Source organism: Gracilinanus agilis, chromosome 3 (assembly GCF_016433145.1).
Source record: "Gracilinanus agilis isolate LMUSP501 chromosome 3, AgileGrace, whole genome shotgun sequence".
Taxonomy (NCBI): domain Eukaryota; kingdom Metazoa; phylum Chordata; class Mammalia; order Didelphimorphia; family Didelphidae; genus Gracilinanus; species Gracilinanus agilis.
The window spans coordinates 648,821,066-648,837,993 of NC_058132.1; the positions used below are offsets into that span (position 1 = coordinate 648,821,066).

At 48.8% G+C, this 16,928-nt stretch overlaps 1 protein-coding gene across 1 annotated transcript in view; it reads right to left on the bottom strand.

Annotated features, from left to right (window-relative positions):
• Nucleotides 1–5,947, bottom strand: part of BOK (BCL2 family apoptosis regulator BOK) — a 29,514-nt gene extending 23,567 nt beyond the window's left edge. The window contains exons 1-3 of the mRNA XM_044667669.1: nt 5,936–5,947; nt 5,110–5,332; nt 1,191–1,319 (exon numbers count right to left, since the gene is read on the bottom strand). Of these exons, the coding sequence (XP_044523604.1) occupies nt 1,191–1,319; nt 5,110–5,332 (352 nt within the window). The 5' untranslated portion in view covers nt 5,936–5,947. The remainder of the gene's footprint in view (nt 1–1,190; nt 1,320–5,109; nt 5,333–5,935) is intronic.
• Nucleotides 5,948–16,928: the final 10,981 nt, after the last annotated feature.

Sequence of the window (16,928 nt, forward strand, 5' to 3'; positions counted from 1 at the left end):
CACCCTGCAGCAGCTCCCTCTCTTCTCCCCACATGGCCCAAAGCTACTCTCCCAGATGGCCAGAATTTGTGCCCCAGGATGCCCTCCCTCCCAGGGTAAACCCCAGCTTTAGAACTCCTGCCTTGGGACGGGCTACCGCCCAAACTTCTCCAGCCTGCTCTACGTGGCTCCTACCCGAGGAGAGCATGCGCTAGATCTGGGGCTGTGCCAGGAAACGTTTAACAACCGGCTCCCCAAAAAGGAATAGCACCCCCATACATTTGCTGTGTGTTATGACGATAGGTAACCCCTTCTCTGCTGTCTTAGAATGGATATGAGAAGAGAATCTAAGCCGAGGCAGCCTGGCACGCAGCCGCCTCCCAGTTTACCACGGAGGGTTCACATTTTCCTCCTTGAGTTCCTTAGGTTTAAAGGATCAACAAAGCAATCCAGCCCCGGGTGGGGGGGGGGGGGGGTAGCATTGCTCACACTGAGAACTTGAGTGGTCTCTCCCAGTGGGCTCCAGCACCCATCCCCACGGCACCCTCCTGGGGCAAAGGATCATGGGGCATAGCCTGATTCTCCTCTCATGACGAGGTCTGGGGTTAAAAGGGACCTTTATCCTCCCCCATCCAACCCCCTCGTTGGAAAGGTGAGGATGCCAGACCTAGAAGAGAGGAAGTAACCTGGCCAAGTCATACAGCTAGGAAATGTCTGAGGGGGATTTGAACCCAGGACTTCCTATTTCCCAAGTCCAGAACAAAATCCACTAAGCCACTACAATTCTCTCATCCATGCTGCCATTGTTTCTGGAAAGAGGGAACAGCCCTGTGGTCCCACTCACTGCCCCTGGGGCTCCTGGGACCCAGACTCTCTCCTTTGGCGTTTGGTCCCACATGGTGCCTGGCTGTGGTAAGTGCTTCTTCAACTATTTCCTTCCTTCCTTCCTTCCTTCCTTCCTTCCTTCCTTCCTTCCTTCTTTCCTTCCTTCCTTCCTTCCCTCCCTCCCTCCCTCCCTCCCTCCCTCATTCATTGGTTTGTGAGGCTCCCATCCCTGATGAGCCAGCTGGGCTGACCTCAGCGGCCTCCCCTGGACCGGATGGCTGGGCACTGCTCCGCCCAACGCTACAACCATCCGTGCCCAGCGCCGTGCCCAGCACCCTGCCAGCCCCAGAGCTCCACCCTTGGGGATGCCCAGCCGGGCACTCTACCTGCTGCGAAGATCTGCGTGGCCACGGCCAGGAAGGCGTCCGTCACCACGCTCTCGGACTGCAGGGAGATGTTGAGCTGCCGTGCGATGTTCCGGTAGACGTTGGGCCGGATGTACTCCAGCTCATCCCCTGCAACAAGGAGACATACCAGGAGTGAGGAGGTGAGGACACGGCCCGCACCCAGCCCAGGTTTGGACCCACCACCTTGAGGGCCTGGGAGCCGAGGAGAGTTCAGGGAGCACAGTTTTGACAGCTGGGGAAACTGAGACCTCAAAGTGCATTAAGTAAGGCGGCAGAAGACCCCAGGGGTCAACCCCAGGCTCTGCCCCCTTCCGCCCCGGGTGCCTCGGTTTACTCCTTCCTAAAATAAATCTTCCATAAATCCTCCAAAGCTCCTCAAATCCCTTCCAGCTCCCAATCTATGATCCCAAGTGAAATGTCCAAGGCCACACCACCCAGCCATTTACTAATAGCTGACCAGGAGGGCCTGAAGCTTGGGACCTGAGAATGAAGGAAAATCGAGGGTCATGGAGTCCAGTCTGCACCCAAACAGGGCTCTCTCTATTCGATGTCCAACCTCCTCTCCGGGATCCCCACTAAAAGAAGGCTTGCTTTGTATCAGTCAGTCAATCAATAAGCACTTAGGAGGCATTGATTGTGTGCAGGAACTGGGGTGAGGATGTGTGACCTTGGGGAAGCCACTGAACCTTTCTCGTGCCTCAGTTTCTACCTCTGTAAACTGGACTAGAAAACAATAGCTAATCCTAGCTAGCATTTACGTTACACTTAAAGGTTTGCAAATACTTCAACCACCCTGGGAGGGAGGTACTTTCATTTTATAGAGGAAGAAACTGAGGCTGCAGAGAGCACTTTAGGGGCCATCAAGGCCAGTCCCTTCATTTTACAGAGAAAGAAAATGAGGCTTGCCCAGGGTCACCCATTGGGTCAGACTTGAACTCAGGTCTTCCTGACTCCGAGTTTACCATCCTTTGGACTATTCCTCCAAGGCTGGCTCCTCTAATAAACAAACATTTGTAAAAAGGCCACTGACAAGTCTGTAGACGCCACCATCAGGGCCCAGAGCCAATGCCTTTGAAGCCAGCGTCTGGTTGAGTATAGAATGACCCGCCAACTTGCCCAGATGAAATTTAATCCCTTTAATGTTCTTCTTGGCTCTTAATTAAAATAAAATAATCCTCAGCTCAAAGAAAAGCCCTGAAAGGGGAGGGGCAGGCTGGGGAGAAAGACAGAACAATGAGACCTGCCCAACGCTGGAATGTGCGGCTTTGTAAGGTAGTGACCTCCCCATCTTTGGAAACATTAGCAGAGGCTCAGCGACCATCTCCAGGAGTCACAAGTGTTCATAAGCATCAGATATGAGACTCTGGAGAGCCAGTGATTACATTTTGAAAAACAGTAGAAAATCAGAGCTTGTCTAGACCTAGGAAAGTGATCTGTCTGTCTGGTGTTGCTGTTTAGCAAGTCATTCGGGCTCTCTGAGCCTCAGTTTCCTCGTCTGTGGAATGGGGCCTTTTTTAGAGTATTGGCTGCCAGCTCACTCCCATAAAACTGGCGTGGTCGGAGCCCTTCGGAGCCAGCAGAGTGCTTTGTTTATAGACAAGATTTGCAAGCAGCCTCACAACTGGCTGAGGGAATCATCTATTCTACAGATGAGGAGACTGAGGCACAGAGGGTCTCACCCAAGGTCACCGGGTGTCAGAAGCAGGATTTGAACCCAGGCTACTTTGAACTCATTCCACTGGTCTCACATGTTAGTCAAATGTCGGAGGAGGGCCGCTGGGCAGGCCAAGGGGCCTGAGGGGGTCACTAGCCCTGGGCCCTCCTGGGAAGCATGGAGAGTTTGGAGGGAATCCAAAGGAGAACAATTACTGAGACTAGAAATAGAGCCTGGGAGAAAAGGCTAAAGGAAATGGGGTCATTCCACTTGGGGAGGGGGAATGATAGCGCTTGAGTGTGTGATGGAGCGAGGCGCTGGCCTCCCTTCCCACAGAGGCCTGGGCAAGGGGCAAAGGACCCGAGTGCCAGGGGGATGGCTTGGGTTAGGTGCTGGGAAAAATCCAAGTCTTTCCTTTTTTAAATGCCTGAGAACCCGGGAGCTGCGGTGCCTGGGGAGGGCCGGGAACTGCCTTTTCTGGGGAGTCCGGCAAGAGCAAAGCTCCATCGGGACCCCTCTGGGCCTCCTCTCGAGGCCCTGTCACAGGCCCAGAAATGCTTGTGGCCTGACTGATGAAGGGGGGGCTCCCGGCCTAGGGAAAGTCATAAGCAGCTCCACGGGGCTGCAGTGCCCAGAGCCTGGGGGCCTGGACTTATCAGGAAGACCTGAGCTCAAACGCAGCCTAGCTGTGTGATTCTAGGCAAGTCACCGGACCTCTGCGTGCCTCGGTTTCCTCATCTACAAAACGGAGAGGAGAGGAGCCGCTCTTTGCAGAGTGCCCCAGAAATGCCCTCCACTCCTCCTCAGAAGCCCCAGGAAGTCCCTTTTCTGGGGCTGGGCCGTGCCCCGGATTCTCGTTTCTAATTCTGCCCCTTTGATCAGTTCTTTCCCACGTGGCAGGTTCTCCCTTCCCTTGGCCCTCTCCTGTGGCGGAGCGGCCGCAGATGCCAGGCTCAGGCCCCCGGATCCAAGCAGTGGAAGGAACAGGGGGTGGTTGGTCATGAGGGACCAGGCCCGCAGTTCTGAGTCAGGGGAGCTGAGCAAACAGTCAGGAATGAGGAATTGTTGGGGCAGGCTTAGCAGCTGGTGAAAGGTCTGAGCCAGGAGGCTGGGGGAGCCCTCCTGAAGGGAGCTCCCTCGGCTCCCCGAGGCCCAGGCTCAGGCCAGGGCAGGAGCCTTCAGCTTTCCCCCCTCGGAGATGCAACCAGGAAGCAAAGGAAGGAGGGAGGCAGGCCTGGGCTCTACGAGGCTGGGGGGTGGGGGTGGGGAGGGGCACGGCCATAGGCTTCTAGAGGGCGAGGATCATCTCCATTTCTGCCCTGGTATCCCAGGCACCCTTGTGCATCCGGCTACCTTCTCCCATTCCAGTCAGAGGCAGAGAATGGAGGCACAGCCAGCATGAGCAGAGGACCACTGGCCCATGAACTTGGCCTTCAGAGGCGGGGAGGGAGGGGGAGCTGGGCCCCCCAGCCATCAACCCCACCCCCGTGGGCCTCAAGCTTTATCAGAAACTTGACTGTGAGGGAGAATGGGCAGGAAACTGAGAACCTCCAAACTGAAAATGGGCGGCAGGCACGGCCCCACCCAGGAACCCGCCTTTCTGTCGTCACTGGATAAAATCATGAAACAGGGATGGTCCTTGCACCTTCTGGGGCTCAGGTCTTCCCCCAGGCTAGCTCCCTCCAGGCAGGCCTAATGGATGAGGAAACTGGCATGCCTGGCTCCTCTTCCCATCCCCCAAGGCAGCTAGAGAAGCCATCCTGCCTGCCTTCCTACTGTACTGATGAACCAGTGACTTCCCTTTTCTGGGCCTCAGTTTCCTTCTCTGGAAGAATGGCCTCCACCATCCCTTCCATCTCTGATTATAGTTAGTAGCAGTTAGGATTTGAACCCAGGTCCTAGGACTCTAAATGTAGCATCCTTTCCACATAGCTCATATTTAAGAAGCATTTTTTGATTCACAAAATACATTCCTCATGGCCTGGGCGATGGTTTGGCTCCATTTTACAGAAGTGAAAACTGAGGCTGTGGGAGTTGGGGAGGGGGATGTTTTAAGGGCTCTGCCTCTTATCACACCACTGTGAAGTAGCAGAAACTGCACTTGAACTGGGGCCCCAGCCTCCAAGCCCAGCCCACTGGGGTGGCCATTAGCCAGAAGAGTGAGGGTAATGGAAATGGGCCCATTTCTCAGGTTACAACTGAGTCATCCTAGCATCAGGCCCCCCAGCCACAGCCTCCACTCACCCAGCCGCAGGAGGATGCTGGCCACCTCCGCCAGCTTCCCGCCAGGCGTCGGGGTCTTGGCCTCGGGTTTGCTCCAGACCAGGCCGGCCCGGATGAGCCGGGAGTGGATGTATTCCCGGCCCAGGGCTTTGGCCTGGGACACGAGCTCTTTGTCGGTGGGAGAGCGGTCAAACACTTCCATCACCTCCGCCGCGAACACCGAGGAGCGCCGCAGAACCTCCATCTGTGAAGGGGACAAAGCCGCGGCTGCCAGCCTGCCGGGAGGCTCGGTGCGCCCCTCGGGGCATCCCGCCCGCCCGCCGGCTGCCGGCTGAGCCCGGGACGGCCCCTCGCAGCCACCCCACCCGCTATGATTCATCCCCAGCGCCTCTCTCCGGGTGCCCTCTGGAAGTGGAAGCCCGCCTCATCCCCAGCCAGCCAGGAGGGACCCAGGCCGGCCGGCGGGGATGTCCGGGGGCGCAGAGGGGAGCCTCTTCCGAAAGGAGACTCCAGGCTGCCCTCCCCTCCCAGCGGAGCTTCGTGCCCAGCCCGAGCGTCTGAGCTCGGAGAACCGACCGCAGGAGAGCAGCCCAGCGCCCGGGGCCAAAGGCCGGTCCTCGCAGCTCCCCGGGGAGCCGGAGGGCTGGAGAGCGGGCTCGGGGTCAGGCCGGCCGGGGCGGCTGTTCCCGGTGCCTCTCCGGGCGCCTCCCGCGCTGCTCTGGAGTCCGCCTGCTTTCGGGGGTTCCCAGGACACAGGTGCAGCCCTGGCCCAGGGACCGAGGAGCAGGCGAGCCCCCAGGACCCCTCCCTCCGCGGGGAGCCCTCCGGAGAAGCCGGCGAGCCTCACCTCCCAAGGCGCATCTTCTCCCCGGGCGAAGCCCAAAGCTGAGGGTGGCTTTCAGGGGCCGCGCATCTCCTTCCGTTCACACACACCCAAGCACAGACACACGCCTCCTCTCCGCCCGGCTCTCGGCGGTCCGCTGCGAGGTTCCCCGGGCGAGTCCCCGCGGCTCTCAACGGCTCTCCACCGTCCCGCGGCCTTCGGGCTTGTCCGTGGACTTTCTTTGCGGGAGAAGGACGGGCCGGCGGACGGACGGACAGACCGACAGACACAGACAGACACAGACAGACACACACACACACTCACACACACGGGCAGGGAGAGAAAGAGCCTTCTAAGGAAAATGAAGTGAGGCGGGGGCGGAGTCAGAGAAGCCAGTTAGGAGCCCGGCTCCCCTTTCTTCTCTCTCTTAAGGAGGAACCAGCTAGTTACAGTGATTGATTAAGGGAGAATGGCTCCAGCTTCTCCTTCTCCGTGGGTCGCTGCTGTCTGAGCCTCAGTTTCCTTTTCTGTAAAATGAGGGTGATGGACTACCTGACCTCTGAGGTCTCTCCGATCTTGGGTTCTGAGAGTAGGCAAGGACCTCGGGGCCCTCCAAAAGAAGCCCGAGAACCCCTTCGATCTAAAGCCCTTGTTTGGTGTGGGCGGAGGGGGAGGGGCCCTGGGGCACACTGCTTGTAAGCGTGAAGGTAGGGTTCGAACTCGGGTCCTCCTCCATACTTCAAGCCTAGCTTCTATCCTCTAAACACTCTCCGCCTCTCAGAACAGGTAGCAATTCAGCCTTTGCCTCTGCCTCTCTTTCAAAGGGGCAGCTACAACGTTCATGGGCAAAAGAGGATAATCCCAGCAGCCACCTCACCGGTGTATTTGAACGAGGGGATGTGAGTCAAAAGCTTGACAAGCTTTAAAAGCTCCTAGAAATGTTGGCTCTGGTTATAATGATTACTTAGCTCCAGACGGCTCCTTGTCACGCAGGCTTTCTTCATAGGAAGGAAAGGAAGAAAGGAAGAAAGAAAAAAAGAAAGAAGGAAAGAAAGAAAGAAAGAAAGAAAGAAAGAAAGAAAGAAAGAAAGAAAGAAAGAAAGAAAGAAAGAAAGAAAGAAAGAAAGAAAGTAAGAAAGAAGGAAAGAAAGAAAGAAAGAAAGAAAATAAGAAAGAAGGAAAGAAAGAAAGAAAAAAAGAAAGAAAGGAAGGAAGGAAGGAAGGAAGGAAGAAAGGAAGGAAGGAAGGAAGGAAGAAAGGGAAGATGGAAAGAAAGGAAGAAAGAAAGAGAGAAGGAAAGAAAGAAGGAAAGAAAGAGGAAGGAAGAAAGGAAGCACCTACTGTGTTCTAGGCATAAATATTAGCTCATTAATACTTACAGTAAGCCCCGGGGAGACAGGTACAATTATGATCCCTAGTTTTATAATTGAGGAAACAGACTTAGATAGGTTAAGTGACTTGACCAGGGTCACACAGCTAGTAAGTGTCTGAGACAGGATTTGCAAATAGGTCTTTCTGCCTCTTAGGTCCAAAGACCATTCACTCTCCTGCCTTGCCTCTAAGAGAGAGAAACCAGAAAACACCTTTGATGACTCAGTAAGCCTTTTTTGGCTTCAGTTTTTCTCTCAAGAACAAGATGGGAGATGCTCATCCTGTCTCCCTCCAAAGGTCCTACCATTCAGTTCAGTAAGGCTGACAGCACTAGAAAGGAGCTTAGAAACCAGCCAGTCCAGGCTCTCTCACTTCTTGCCCCACCGCCACCCCCCCACTGGGGAGGACCTGCCCGTAGAGGTCCAGACCCTGAAGCATGAGCTGCCAACCCACCCCCAGCCACGTTGGGAGCCTGGTTTGGCCATGATGATTCTGGGGTTCATTCTGCTGGGCTTCTAATCAGTTTCCATGCCAGAAAGACTGATGACTCAGGAGGCACAGAGCCCAGAGTGAGTTCACTTAAAGAAGGAAAGTTAAGCTCCTCCCTCAGCCCTTTTGACATTCCTCCTTCCTGGTGGGTCATGGAGGCAAGGATTACTGTGAGCGGTCAGGAGGACAAGAGTACAGCTGCCCAGTCTCCTGCCTGGCAGAACACCCAGCTCTGCTTTCCTTTCTTTTGTCTCATTTGTGTTTATTTTTTCTTCCATCTTAGGCAAAGTATTCCAAGTGGTAAATGACTAGGGGACTGGCGCGTCCTGGAGATCTAGGAGAACCACCAAAGAAATGACCCTGGAAACTTATCAGTTAGTCAGTCAATATTTACTAAGCACCTACTATGTGCTAGGCACTATGCCAAGTGCTGGAGACACAAAGAGAGATAAAAGACAGTCTCTGCTCTGGAGGAGCTCTCAGTCTAATGGGGAGACAACAGGCAGACATCTACACACAAACAAGAAACATCCAGGATAAACTGATGCTAACCAACAGAGAACTGTGCTAGAATTAGGCAGGATTCAGGAGGGCTTCCTGGACAAGTCACTCACTCCCCAATGTCTACTCTTTATTGCTCTTCTGTCTTGGAATGGACACTAGTATTGCTTCTAAGATAGCAGGTAAGGGTTGTTGGAGTTTAAAAAAAGAACTGAATGATGCCTTTGGTTCTTTATATGCCGGCCATTTCTGGGGATATTTTATTCTTCTCTACCCCGAGCCTGGGATTTTTCCTGCTCTTGTCTCCCTCCCTCTCCAGGTTCTGAAAGACTGAAGTCCAAAGCTCATCTGTGCTTCCCAGCTTGTTTACATTGCTGATGAATTCCCCTGCAATGCCAGCTTAAGGTGAGGTTTTTGACCCGTCCTAACACCTGCTTTGCAGACTTCCCTAATGGGAATGGGAAACCACAAAAGTTATGGCTGGGTTTGTAGGGAGAGAAAGGGTTAGAAACAACGGATCCAGGCTGCTGGCTTTGTGGCAGGGGCTCTCGGGCCAAATAAGAGAGCCTTTTACTTATTTGTACACTGTTAGAGATTTCCCAAAGGGGAACAAAAGGCAAGGTTAGGGCTTTTCTTTAGGGAAAGGTGAACCAGTAACCGTTGCTCTTTGGTAGGATGAGTGAGCAAACTGTCCTTTAGGGTTATGGTGTGGTCCCTATGGGTTTTTTTAACCCCTTACTTTCCATTTTAGAATCACTACTATATATTGGTCCAGGTAGGAAGAGAGTTAAGGGCTAGGCCATTGAGGTTAAGTGACTTGCCCAGGGTCAAGGAGCTAACAATAATCTGATTCAGATTTGAACCCAGGACTTCCCATTTCTGGGCCTGGCTCTCAATCTCCTGAGTCACCTATGTTCTAATCTATACAAGTATAAAGAGAAACCACTACAGAGAGTAGAACTGAGGGCAGTGACGAGAGTAAGTCAAACTCAAAAACAGTGAAAAAAGAAAGAAAAGAAAGAAAAACAAAGAGTGAACCAAGCTCAGTAGGTTGAGACAGGGGTAAAGCTGAAAAAAAAAAAAAAAAGCCTAACTGTGTCCACATTCCAAAGATGGGGGCCAGGGAGAGGGGGTGAGACTACTACTTCTCCCCTCCTGCAGGCATGCAGCAGATGAGCTTTTCAGGCGATCCAGCAGTGAGCACTTGCTACACGCCAGGCGCTCTGCTAGATGCTAAAGACACACAAAAAGTAAAAAATACGATCTAGTGTTTTTTGTGTTTTGTTTTCCAATCACAAAAAGTGCTGCTGTAAATATGTGGAGCCTTTATTTTGATCTTTGACCTCCTTGGCATACATGCCTGGTAGTAGGATTGTTAAGTCAAAAAAGTATGAGTAGTTTAGCAACTTTTCTTGCATAATTCCACATTGTTTTCCAGAAGAGCTGAATCATTGTTCAGGCATTTTAGTAGTGTCCAACTCTTTTGTGACTCCATTTGGGATTTTCTTGGCAGAGACTGGTTTGCCATTTTCTTCTCCGGCTCATTTTATAGATGAGGAAACTGAGGCAAACAAGGTTAAGAGACTTGCCCATGGTCACATACTACGTGTCTGATGCTAGATTTGAACACTGGAGGATGAGTCTTCCTGACTCCAGGCCCAGCATTCTACTTACCTAGCTGCCCTAATAGCTGGATTACTCTACAGCTTTATCAACAGTAGTTTAATGTGTATTTCTTTCCACGTCGCTCCAAAACAGATTAACATCTTATCATCTTTGGCAATATGAGGTTTTACAAAGTAAAACAGAGTTGATTTAGGATACAATTCATTATTTTTCAGTGATTGGGGCATTTAAAAATATAGACATTGGGGGCAGCTGGGTAGCTCAGTGGATTGAGAGCCAGGCCTAGAGATGGGAGGTCCTGGGTTCAAATCTGGCCTCGGACACTTCCCAGCTCGGACACTTACCACTCTTCTGCCTTGGAGCCAATATTGACTCCAAGATGGATGGTTTAAAAAAATTAAATAAAATAAAAATATAGACATTGATAGTTTTAATTTCTTCTTTTGGTAACTGCTTCTATCTTTTGACTATCGGGCAATGTTTCTTATATCCTCTATCTTGAATTCTTATCAGATATATTTGGTGCAAAGATTCTTTCCCCACTTGACAATTAATTTTATTCTACTTGTCTAAGTTTCTTTTTTGCATAAACACTTGTTAATTTTATGTATCGGAATGATTTCTTTTGTCTTTTGTGATGTTTTCTATCCTTTCTTTGCCTAACAAGTTTGCCCATGGGCATACTTGTGAAAAATATTTTCTTCTCCTCTAATTTTTTTATGATGTGATCTTTTATCTTTAGGACCTTAGTATATAGCATGTGGTCTAGGCTGCTGGTGTGGATCTAATTGCTACCAAACCCCCTTACAGTTTTCCAAGCAATTCTTGACAACAGTGGAGTCCTTTTCCCCATAGATTATGTTCTTGGGATTATTGAACTTTTTGATTGCTTCAGGTTCTTGACTATCTAATCTCTTCCACAAATTTACTTTTTTGTTTTGGTTGTGTTTCTTCCTAGCTAGACCTGTGATTTCACCAGTACTGGAAGGAGCTTCCTATCCTGACGCAAAAAGGTGTGTTCTCTTGGCAATCTATTGTCTTGGAATTTTCTGGAGCACAGCCATTATGTGGCAGAGGCAAAAGTGACCCAAATCTCTCAGACTCTAAGGCTAGCTCTATTCACAATACCGTGTGGCTTCTCAGCTCTCTCTTTTTCTGTTTTTCATCAGATCTAAGTAGCTTTGATGATATTTCCCTATAATAGAATTTGAGATCCATTAACACTATTCTCCTTCATTGTCACTTTTTCTCATTATTTTTCTGGAGGCTCTAGATCTTTTTTCTTTCTTTTATTTTTTTTTTTAAACCCTCACCTTCCATCTTAGAATCAATACTTGGGTTTGGTTCCAAGGCAGAAAAGTGGTAAGGGCTAGGCAATGGGGATTAAGTGATTTGCCCAGGGTCACAGAGCAAAGAAGTGTCTGAGGTCATATTCGAACCCAGGACTCCCATCTATAGGCCAGGCTCTCAATCCACTGAGCCACCCAGCTGCTCCCCCCCTTTTTTATTTATTATTATTATTTTTTTTTATTAAACCCTCACCTTCCATCCTGGAGTCAGTACTATTAGCTCCAAGGAAGAAGAATGGTAAGGGTGGGCAATGGGGGTCAAGTGACTTGCCCAGGGTCACACAGCTGGGAAGTGTCTGAGGCCGGATTTGAACCCAGGACCTCCTGTCTCTAGGCCTGGCTCTCCATCCACTGAGCCACCCAGCTGTGCCCCCTTTTTTTCTTTAAATGGATTTTGCTATTGTTTTGTCTAAGTTGATAAATTATCCTCTTGGTAGCATGATTGGCACAGCCCTAAATCTGCATATTGTCGTTCTTTTATTCTCTATAGCCCCCAACTACAAGCAATTACTCATCTTTATTTCTAGAAAGAGCATTTTGTATTTGAGGTTCTAGAAGATTCTCCTGTTTCTTGGTAGGTTAATGCCCAGATATTTTGGGTATTTTATGTTTATTTTTAATGACATTTTTCTTTCAGTCATTTCCTCCTCGTTTTTGCTAGTACTGTATGAAATATTCATTTCGTGGGTGCTTATTTTGTATCCTCCTACATATTGAAGCTATGAATAACCACAATTAGTTTCCTTGCTAGCTTCTCTGGAATTTTCTTGGTAAACTACCATATTGCCTGTGTGTATGGATAATTTTATTTCCCCTTTCCTGATCTTTATACCTTTAATCTAGCTCTTATCTTATTGCTGTAACCGTCATTTCTAGGCCAAATAATAATGATGAGTCTTTTTATTATCCTCATTTATCTTTTTTGCACATGAGACTAGCTTTTGCTTTTAGATACCTACTTTTAAAAAAATAATATTAAAGGGGGCAGCTGGGTAGCTCAGTGGATGGAGAGTCAGGCCTAGAGATGGGAGGTCCTGGGTTCAAATCTGGCCTCAGACACTTCCCAGCTGTGTGACCCTGGGCAAGTCACTTGACCCCCATTGCCCACCCTTACCACTCTTCAGCCAATACACAGTATTGACTTCAAGACAGAAGATAAGGGTTTAAAAACAAGATTTTAAAAAATGATATTAAAGAAGAGTTTTTCAGTGGCTGGAGTTTGAAACATCAGTAAGTGCCTTATTTTGTCCAAGGGCTTTTTCTGCATCTAGCCATGTAATATTGTAAGTTTTATTGTTTTTGAAGTTTATCTGGTTATCCTAATTGCCTTCTCAATTTGGGGTGATCCTTGTAAAGCTCATACAAACCCAGGTTGTTCATAATGAATTATTTTGAAAACATGTTGCTGGAGTCTCTTTGATAACACTTTATCATTATGATTATTATTTGAATCAATATTCATTAGTAAAATCGGCCTGTGGTTCTTTCTAGGCTCTGTTCCTCCTTGGTCATGATCCCATTTCTCTGATCAAAAGAAGGCTGGTTGAACGGCTTCTTTCTGTTTTTGAGAATAATTTTTTTACATTTTCTTTTCTTTTCTTATCTTTTTTTAATTTCTTTTTTTTTAAACCCTTGTACTTCGGTGTATTGTCTCATAGGTGGAAGAGTGGTAAGGGTGGGCAATGGGGGTCAAGTGACTTGCCCAAGGTCACACAGTTGGGAAGTGGCTAAGGCCGGGTTTGAACCCAGGACCTCCTGTCTCTAGGCCTGACTCTCACTCCACTGAGCTACCCAGCTGCCCCTATTTTCTTTTCTTTTTAAAATTTTTCCGCAGTTACATAATTCTTGCTGTCTCCCTTCCCTCCCCCCCTCCCAGAGCTGACAAGCCATTCTACTGGGTTATACATATATTATCACTCAAAGCCTATTTCTGGATTATTCATTTTTGTAATAGAGTCATCTCGTAAAAGCAAATCCCCAAATCATATACCCAAATAAACAAGTGATAAGTCATATGCTTTCTTCTGGATTTACACTTTGAGAATAATCTTTGAAGCATAGGATAGGTAGGTGGCTCAGTGAGCAGGGTTCCCGGCCTAAAGACCTGAATTCAAATCTAGCCTCAGACACTTCCTAGCTGTGTGACGCTGAGCAAGTCATTTAATCCTGTTGGCCTCAGTTTCCTCATCTGAAATATGAGCTGGAGAAGGAAATGTTGAACCACTACAGTATCTTTGCCAAGAAACCTCCAAATGGTGGCAGGAAGAATTAGACTTCACTGAAAAATGACTGAATATATTTGAAGCATAAGCTTCATTGGCACGGCTGGCTCTTGGGCTCAGTCCATTAATGTGTCCATCATGGACTGACACTGAAGTTGGACAGTGATCAGGGCTCTGAATTGAAGACAGCAGAATTTTTGGAAATGCATTCTGGGGAATTCTCTGGAGTTTTCACTGACCCCCAGGCTCTTCTTCGCCACCAAAGACCCCCCTTTTCACATTTATGTCCTCCCAGTGATGTTATGTGACTGAAGGTGGTAGAACATCATGATCTCTTAAAGACTCGAAATTGCAGACGTCCCAAAAGGCAATGGGCAAGATCCATCGTGAGTTTAAGTAGGCTGCAGTCTCAAACGCTGAAATCTAAACAAAGACCCTGTGTATGTATATATACCATAACAACACAGGAGGAGGAAGTCTACAGTTAGGGAGCTTCCCACGAAAAGAAGGTCCTTAGGATGACTTTAATATACATATTGTGTATGATGCTCTATCTGTGGATAAATGCGTTAGGGACTTTGATAATATATCTATCTTCTAAGAAATCTAGGCAGTTATCCTTAATAATTTCTTTAAATAGGGTGTCTACCCTCTTTTTAAAAATTATTAATGGGGCAGCTGGGTAGTTAAGTGAATGGAGAGGCAGGCCTAGAGACGGGAGGTCCTGGGTTCAAATCCGGCCTCAGACACTTCCCAGCCGTGTGACCCTGGGCAAGTCACTTGATCCCCATTGCCCACCCTGACCACTCTTCCACCTAGGAGCCAATACCCAGAAGTTAAGGGTTTAAAAAAAATAAAAATTATTAATGACTTTCAGGCAGTCCAGTGATATTTAAATTATCTTTCCTCAACTTGTTTTCTAGGTCAGTTGTTATTTCACATTTTGTTCTCTTTTTTGTTAGTCTTTTTATTTGCTTCATTATTTATTGGTATCTCATAGAATTGTTAATTTCTGTTAAACAATTGTAATATTTAAGATGTTCAGTAATGTTCTGTACCTCTTTTACAAAACTAAGTTTTCTTTTCATTTTTTTTGCGTTGCTCTCATTTCTTTTCCCATCTTTTCTCTAATTCTCTTAGTTGATTTAAACTTCCTCCCCCTTTTTTTTGTTTCCTTCTTCAAATTCTCTAAGCATTCTCTTTTTTTTTAATACTTAAATTCTATCTTAGAGATACTAAATAGCAGTTTTAAAGCAGAAGAGAGCTAAGAGTAAGGCAGCTAGGGTTATGTGATTTGCCTAGGATTACACAGCTAGAAGATATCTGAGGCTTCCTGGATCTTACTCTCTAGCCACCTGAGCCACTCAGCTGCCTCAGTCTAAACATTCTTCTTGGACTTGTGTTCAATCTGCCTTTTTCTTTGAAGTTTTTCTTGTAGATGTTTCCAAGTCATTTTCTTCTTCTGTTTGTGTCTTGAGCTTCCCTGACGCCATAGTAGTTCTCTATGGTTGGTTTCTTTTCTCATTTGCTTATTCTTCTAGCCAACTTCTTGACTTTAGACCTTTTTTTTTAAACCCTTGTACTTCGGTGTATTGTCTCATAGGTGGAAGATTGATAAGGGTGGGCAATGGGGGTCAAGTGACTTGCCCAGGGTCACCCAGCTGGGAAGTGGTTGAGGCCGGGATTGAACCCAGGACCTCCTGTCTCTGGACCTGGCTCTCACTCCACTGAGCTACCCAGCTGCCCCTAGACTTTTTTTTTAAACCCTTAACTTCTGGGTATTGGCTCCTAGGCAGAAGAGGTGTAAGGGTGGGCAATGGGGGTCAAGTGACTTGCCCAGGGTCACCCGGCTGGGAAGTGTCTGAGGCTGGATCTGAACCTAGGACCTCCCGTCTCTAGGCCTGGCTCTCCATCCACTGAGCTACCCAGCTGCCCCTGACTTTAGACTTTATATTAGTCTTTCTGTTCTGGGGGATGCAGAGGCTATTGGGCCTGAGTTTCTGTCTTTTTTATGTCCTTTTTTTTTCCCCCACAGCTCAGTCCTGTGTCCTGTAAGTCACCGATGCTTCAAGGTGATGTGATCCAAGGCAGGGTTAGTTCTCTGCCCTCCTGGTCTGAGCTCTACGAGGTCCTGACCCAGAGTTACATGCACTGGCTTGTGCGGAGTTAAGTTTCCAGAGACTGCTGCTAGGCTCAGCACGCAGGGACAGTGTGCAGGTTCAGAGGCACTGAAGTTCTGGTTCTTCTTGGGTCTTGGTCTCTTGTCCTGGTTATTTCCCTGCAGGCTTTTGTGGAGGACCCAAGGTTAGAATCGAGACTCCCACAATGCTTTGGGGCTCAGAACAACACAGCTAAGTTGTCCCAGTTTGATCCTCCTCCACACACAGATAGTTTGGGGTCTCTTCTGTTCGTGACCTCTCCCTCTTCTCTGCCCTTGATCTGGGACCCGGGGCTGGGCAATGGCCAACGAAGGTCCTACTCCCAGTTCAGGTTCAGGGTTCAGGGCCCTCTGGGATCTCTTCCTTCCAGCTTCCAGCCCCGGCATGTAGTCTCAGCTTCCAAAGGGGTAAATTGTCTGGTCCATGGGGAAAGCCAGGCATGCTCCCTCCACACTCCTGGGCCCTCTGTCCAGGGTGAGAGTAGGGGCTCTGCCCTCAGCCTTCATTAGATTTCTGCTCTTTTCCCCAGAACCAGTTGTCTGCCCCAGTCAGAGCATCGCTGTTTATTTTTTTCCTCCAAAACGCAGTCAGTTTGCTGTAGGAAGGATCAAAGGCTTAGGGCCAGATGCATTTTATATAAACCGAGATGAGTGAGAGATAAATAAGCCTGAGAGCCTGTGTGGCTGAAGGCGAGGCAGCACCCAAGGGGGACAGAGCATGCTGCAGGACAGCTCCTTTTTCAGTCACAAACAGTAACTCTGGGTGATCAAAGCTGACCTTTGCTGCAAAGATTCCAGGCCGCTAGGGAGGCACCCGGGGGTGGGAGGTGGGGGGAGTTGCCAGGAACACTTTGCTATGTCTGGAAGGAGTCCGTCAAAATAAAGTCGCCTCCTTATTAAGTATTATTAAGAAGGAACTCAGCTTCCCTTCAAGCTTCATTGGGAAAAGCACCCAACTAAGGGCAGTCCAAGGATACAAGATTCCGATTCAATTCAGTTCAGTTCCACAAGCATTGAGCAAGTCTTTTGGGTGCCAAGTACTGTTAGGCAGAGAGGATTCGTTCCATGGTTTCATTAAGGACACTCCTTCTGCCAGTGGAGCCTGGCACCTTCTCTGTGACTAATCATCTTCAAGAACTGCTTTGGGGGGCAGCTGGGTAGCTCAGTGGATGGAGAGTCAGGCCTAGAGATGGGAGGTCCTGGGTTCAAATCTTGCCTCAGATACTTCCCAGCTGGGTGACCCTGGCCAAGTCACTTGACCCCCATGGCCCACCCTTACCAATCTTCCACCTAGGAGCCAA